This window comes from Aptenodytes forsteri, unplaced genomic scaffold (assembly GCF_000699145.1).
Source record: "Aptenodytes forsteri isolate BGI_AS27 unplaced genomic scaffold, ASM69914v1 Scaffold283, whole genome shotgun sequence".
NCBI lineage: Eukaryota > Metazoa > Chordata > Aves > Sphenisciformes > Spheniscidae > Aptenodytes > Aptenodytes forsteri.
The window spans coordinates 428616-434766 of record NW_008794167.1 but is presented as its reverse complement, the minus strand read 5'-3'; the positions used below and the strand labels follow the sequence as shown (position 1 = coordinate 434766).

The window sequence follows — 6151 nt, the reverse complement described above, 5'->3', positions numbered from 1 at the left end:
GAGGACAGCTGCAGCCTGGAGAGCAGCGGGAGCAGCGGGACCCGGGACGCGGAGCCCAGCGACCCCCCGACGCCCCAGCCCGCCCCCGGCGACCTGGGCACGGCCGGGGGGATGCTGCTGGACCTGGCCGTCAAGCGCCCCGTGGTCAGGTCGAAAATCAAGGTAACCGCCCGCACCCCCACGTTCTCTTCCCCGGTGATGGGGTGACCCCGCTTCGAGGGCAGGGCCCGGCTGGGGATGCCGGGTGACAACAGTCCCTTGGGCTCTCTCTGCTAGAGGTGGCAGCACCCGTCTCACACACCGAGATGGAGGCCTGCAAGAGCGGCTGGCCGTAGGATGGCAGCGGCAGGGCAAGCCTCGTAAGCGACGTACCGTAATCTTCCAGTGCCCTTTGCCTCCCCTTATCCCTGCCTGGGACACGCTGCCCCTGACCTGCTTGGCTCGGGTCCCGCAGGAGCTCTGAACCCAGCCAGGAAGGACCAGCCCTGGCAGCTAGGAGTCATGCCCCACGGTGCGTGGGTGGATCTCGTTCCTTAACGTGGGGCCTCCCTAAAAGGCCACCTTCTAGGCTGTAGTCAAGCCTTTCCCAAGGGGGGGCTGTGGTGAATCTTCCCACCACCCCCCTACCATCTTGACTTATCAAGAGAGCAGCTAGGAAAAGGTCCTCCTCTGAAGCAGTGAAAGGCCATTGTCGCCTTGAGGTGGACCCGCAGGCTTGCTGAAATGAAGCAGTTATCTGTCCATTAACTTTGCTGAAGAGCCTCTCTGCGGCACGGGCAGGAGCTTGTACTGACTGGGTGTCCCCTGGGCAGAGCCGGCAGAGCAGAGCGGCGATTTCCCTCCCAAGGCTGAGAAGGCAAATCGCTCACGGGCTCCTCGTGGTACCTGAGAACCCAGGACCGAGCTCCCAAAGAGCAGTGGCGATGCATGGGGTGGAGGACCACGTCCATCTCTGAACATCCAGGGCTCCCCTCAGCAGAGGTGGAGCCAGGCCACCCCGGTGGTAGGAAGGAGGAGATGTGTTTACCGGTGGCCAGTTAACACCTCGTTAAACCCTGGCTGTTGCTTTGCTGGATGGAGCTGTAAAAATTCCCACTGTCTCTGCTGGGATGACAGACTTCCAGCCACCGTGTTATTAATCTCATGATTAACGCTAGGTTTTCACCCTGCTTATGTGCGGCCGCATAAGGTGGAGTCCTGCCTGTTGCCCAACAGATACTTCCCAGCCGGCTCCCCCTCTAGTTTCGCACCTCATGGCTTTGCAGCTGCCTTTTTTTTTTCAATCTTTCTTTACAATTTCAGGTAGCGTTGCTTCAGTAGTAAGCGAAGGAGGGGGATCGGGAAAAATAACTGGCTCTTCAGGAAAAAGAAACCCCAGACGTATTCCTCTTTATGAAGAGCTTCCCCCGCTGCTGTTTGACTTTAACCTACTTTGTATAATTTAACCTGGGCTATTAGCAACAGTCACAGTGAAACCTCGCTTCGGCAGAGTTGGGTTTTCTCAGCGTGCCACAGAAACTCCCCAAAAGCACCACGAGAGCCGATGGACTTGTGCACGCGGTGCCACCTGCTCTGCTGGCTTTCCCCCGGCTCGAGCGGCTAGTGGCGAGTGCGTCCGCTCCCCCGTGAATAATTAAAATAATAGTGAAGTATTTGCATCTTCCAGACATTAAGCCTTCCCCTCTGAGGAACACTTCCCGAGAGCTGAATCATCAGTGTCTCCCTTAGTCAAGTTAGGTCATGGTGTTGGCGCAATATTTTTGGTGTTAGGAGCGGGAATGAGGAGATTAACCCCTAATGACACTCTGATGTTAATTAACGAGCCAGGGGGACCAACGGGAGATTAGTGCCATTGTTTCAGTCTCTGCTGAGTCAGCGCAATGTGCCTTGGTTTATCTCGCCAAACCTACCTTTTTTTTTCACCGCTGGCTGGTTTTTGAGGGACCCATAGCAGCGGGAAGTGTGATTAGCGAGAGCACCACATGGGTATGACTTTGTCAGGCCAGGGAGGGCCTCCCGTCCCCACCCAGGATATTGGCTGAGTGCGGGAGCAAACACACGTGCGGCCCCGGGGAGAGGTGCTCGGAGCCCACGCGCGTGTGCTTACGGATGTGGCTGGACGAGGGTCCCTGCCTCTGGAAGGTATCCTGCGCACAGGCTTTGTTTTAACCCCTGAAGCCAAGCTGTCCAACGTCTGTGGCCGTCCCAAACCGTGCACGTTAAGTCACCCACCTGATTGCAAGGGAAGCGTGAAGGTTTCACCCGGCTAGAATCTCCCGAATGCTTTCACTTTTCGTTTTGAATATATCGCAAGTATTTTTTAATGCAACAATAAGCCATCCCTCCTTATTTCGTTTGTTTTCTGTTAATCTTTGTCATGTCGATGCCTACTCACCCTGGCCTCTTCCATTCCTTAGTTCACCACCGGCACCTGTAACGATGCTACGGTGCATAGCTGCGAGCTGTGTGGCAAAGGCTTTCGCTTGCAGCGGATGCTCAACCGTCACATCAAGTGTCACAGCCAGGTGAAGAGACACTTGTGCACCTTCTGTGGAAAAGGCTTCAACGACACCTTTGATCTGAAAAGACACGTCCGGACCCATACCGGTGAGAACACGTTCCCCGGGGGCTTGCGGGCGGCTCTGGGTAGCAGGAGGTGGGAGAGGGGGTGAGATGGGACAAGGATGGGGGGTGAGGGTAACCCGGCAAGACAACAATACAAAACCCAGGTAAACAACATTTGCAAAAAACAGCGGGGATGTGGTGGAGGAAAGGGAAAAACGTGAGTGTGGACAGATAAAAGCCCTGGGACTAACCAAATCTGAGGAGAACTAGTGAAATCCCTGTGAAGCAGTGTGGCTGCATGAGCTGCCATCCAGATCCAGTGTAGATGTGGCCGTGCGCTGCTGTGCGTGGGTCAGCGAGACCGGGATAACCCACCCGGGATAACTCACTGCACGTTATTGCGAGTCCAGCGTGTACCGGTGAGCATGGGCGGGCGGTGGATGAAAACGCTTTGCCCTCTAGAGGCAACGAGCAGCAGTTTCTTGTTTTTTTTGCGAACCTTCCTCGCTGGCCGTCCCACGGGATGGGGTGATGGCTTGGTTTTGGCACTGTCTGCAGAAACTGGCGTGTGGTTCACGTCATGCCTCCAGCTTCTTTAGGAAAACTAGGCAACACATCTGACTTCTGCTAACCCTGCGTGCCGCATCCCCGCCTGCTTCGGGCTACCAGCTCCCCCAATCCCCTTTCGGTGCCGTTTCCCTCTGCACGTCCAGCCCTCCAGTTTGGCCACCGGCCTAAACCATCTCCATTCACTTGTTGTGCGGGTCACAGCATGGGTTCAAAATCAGGGGCAGTGGGTTGAAAATCTCCCGACAGCAGATCCTGCTCTGGATTGAGGGGGGGGTAAAAAAGTTGCCTTTAACCTGGGCTAGTTCCCTCCTCCCTGCTTGCATCTACACCAGATGTACAGGCATAACTGAGGATGCTGTGATTCAAGCCCGTGATGGCACTGGAAGAAAGAAAAATCGTCCCTTTCCCTTCTCTGCTCACTCTTGCTCCCCAGTCGCTCCCCTGGGCTGGAGGGATGCATGTTCCATGACTGCTCTGCAGTGAGGTTGGTTCCTGAGCCCACCCCAAACAGCGGTGGTTGTGTTTCTTCGAATTGGATCGATTGCCTCAAATCCAGCTTACTGGTCACAGAAGTGCTTATCCTAACCTGGAGCAGGGAGAAGGCCGCCTTTTTGTTTCTCTTCCTTCTTTTTCTTAGTGGAAGTGATGGCTTAAATACCTATCAACCCCGTCCTCACCAAGCAAGACGCCTTCTGGCAGGCCAGGCTGGCTGTGCTCAGGAGGCTTTGAATTTGCGCTGTAGGGCCCGGAAGATGCATCCACCACATCTCCCGGACACGTTCCAGCTTTCCACATTTGCGTTACCTACGGGACCTTCCGATTATTTGGGCTCGCTCTGCAATGTCCCTTTTTTGGTTTAGACACCATTAACCAGGCACACCGCTAGAGGTGACGCAAGTACGTTGGTGGGCAGGAGTTGTTCCTTAGCAGTAGAGCTCACAAAAACAATGCTGCCCGTTTCGATGGGAAAGCATTGGCCGGAGCTAATGTTTTGGACTGTTTTGGTTTGTTTGTAAAGCTTCCATGCGGAAAGGAAAGCTGCTGGCTGCGAGCAGGGACCTGCCGCTGGGGTATGGCTGAAGTGTGGAGTCAGTGCTCCTGAAAGAAGTGATTTTGCAACCTGTCCCCTCATCCTTTGAGTTTCAGAAACAAATCCAAGAAGGTGTCTGTTCAGAAGCTAAAAATATATATATGCTGTGGCAGGTAGGGTTGAACTCACTGTGCAGGAGCGGCACCAATTTTGTGAAACTCTGGAAGGGAGGAAAGATCTTTGTGCTGGACAGGAGTGAAAAACCACTGTCCTGGAAATGTGAATCTTATGGTTAGATTGTCCCCAAATTTACTAGAAGAAATCTGGCATCACTATTTCTCCTCCCCAGTGTAAAGCCAGGATGAACACTCACATACATTGTATTTGCCTGGTGCCTTGGGTCACGGGGGGGATGAAGGCTGGCTGCAGCAGCGGTACTGATAGCATTTTGGCACGTAACTTTTCCAGGCTGAAATACGGCATCTCTGAAAGCGACGGCCTTTTTTATTTTCAAGTTGATTGCTGTTCAGGAAAGCTGGAAGTGGTAGTGTTGGCTTTATTTTGTAGCTACGGGTGCTCATCTACGTGTGCTTTACTGAATTTCGGTGTTCCAGTGAAAATTGTCGTGCAGCGTCTGTAACCAGACTGTGCAACAGTAGGGTAGTGTCAGACAGAGTCAGAAAGCCAAACATCCCAGTCTAGCTTCATGGCATAAGCAGACTTAAACATTAAAAAGTAACTAATACACAGTAATATCAAATTTTAAAATGATTCCTAAGTAATGAAGGTTCCCACTAATACACAGTAATATCAAATTTTAAAATGATTCCTAAGTAATGAAGAGGTTCCCACAGCCCTCGTGGGCTGTGCCATCCTGGCACTACCTCTCTTGTGCTCGCACTCGTGCCTGTGGAGCCCTGTTGGCATCAGAAACCAAGGACGGTGAAGGTTTAAATTGCCTTCAGATGAGCATGAAACGGCACCGAAAATACTGTTTGTAAAAGATACATTTTTGTGCGTGAATTCTAATGAAGATGTGGGGTTTCTTTCCAATTGCAGTTTAATGTAGCTGAAGCAGTCTCACAGCAGCAGGTGTTAGGAAACTTTAGTCTTGATAGTTTAAGCCGGTGCACTGGGATAACCTCTTTTTACAAGACTTGCAAAAATGCAGTCAAGATGCTGCTTATTGGAACTTCTAATCAGTTTGGATTTCTGACAGAAAGATCAGCGACTGCGAGGTGAACTTAACACACTGCGATTACAAAGTTACAACTGTCTGTTGAACATGTGTGTTTTGCCCTTTTTTGCCTGGCTATTACTCACCATGGGTCCAATCTTCCACACGCTCGCGTTTCACCTTCCATTGGGAAAAGAGAGAGGCTTAGGTAACCCCTTGCCTCAGTTTTAAGGCTGGTCTTTGCTTGAAAACTTACTGAGCTAGTCTAGTAAGTAAAAATCACAACTTTTTAAGGTTTTTTTCAAGCGTCAATAAATCCTCAGCTATTTGTCATTCAAGTACTGGGAGGTTGGTGGTGGTGGTAAAATGGATGCTCTTTACGGCTCAGTATTTTTATAATGTTGGTTGTCTGTACTGAACGAAACTGCTCGGGCATTCAAATCACAAGCCAGCCCCTTCTCCCTCCTCTGGAGACACACATACCTACTTCTTTCATCTTAATGCACTTCTCTCTTCGAACTTGGGCTTGTAATCTCAATCATCACATCTATATTCTGTGAAAGCGCTCTCACTCGTTTGAAGTACTGTGATCGCTGTACGTTCACGTTGGGCTGCCGTTCACTGAAGCCTCATTGAGCTTTGCTCACTAAAAGAGAAAAATTAACAACTCACCGAGATAAAAGATTTCATTCATTATAAAAGCCAAAATGAAGGGTTAGCTGAAACCGATAGTTTTACCTAATCACAGGACTTCAGAAAGTCGGGGCTGTAAAGGAGTAAGTTTTGCAAGAGTTGATAACGGCTTTTTC

At 51.3% G+C, this 6151-nt stretch overlaps 1 protein-coding gene across 1 annotated transcript in view; it reads left to right on the top strand.

Moving 5' to 3' along the window:
- The first annotated feature begins 6 nt into the window (after nt 1–6).
- Nucleotides 7–6151, top strand: part of OVOL2 (ovo like zinc finger 2) — a 7149-nt gene continuing 1004 nt past the window's right edge. Inside the window, exons 1-2 of the mRNA XM_009281466.1 lie at nt 7–162; nt 2418–2607. Of these exons, the coding sequence (XP_009279741.1) occupies nt 112–162; nt 2418–2607 (241 nt within the window). The 5' untranslated portion in view covers nt 7–111. The remainder of the gene's footprint in view (nt 163–2417; nt 2608–6151) is intronic.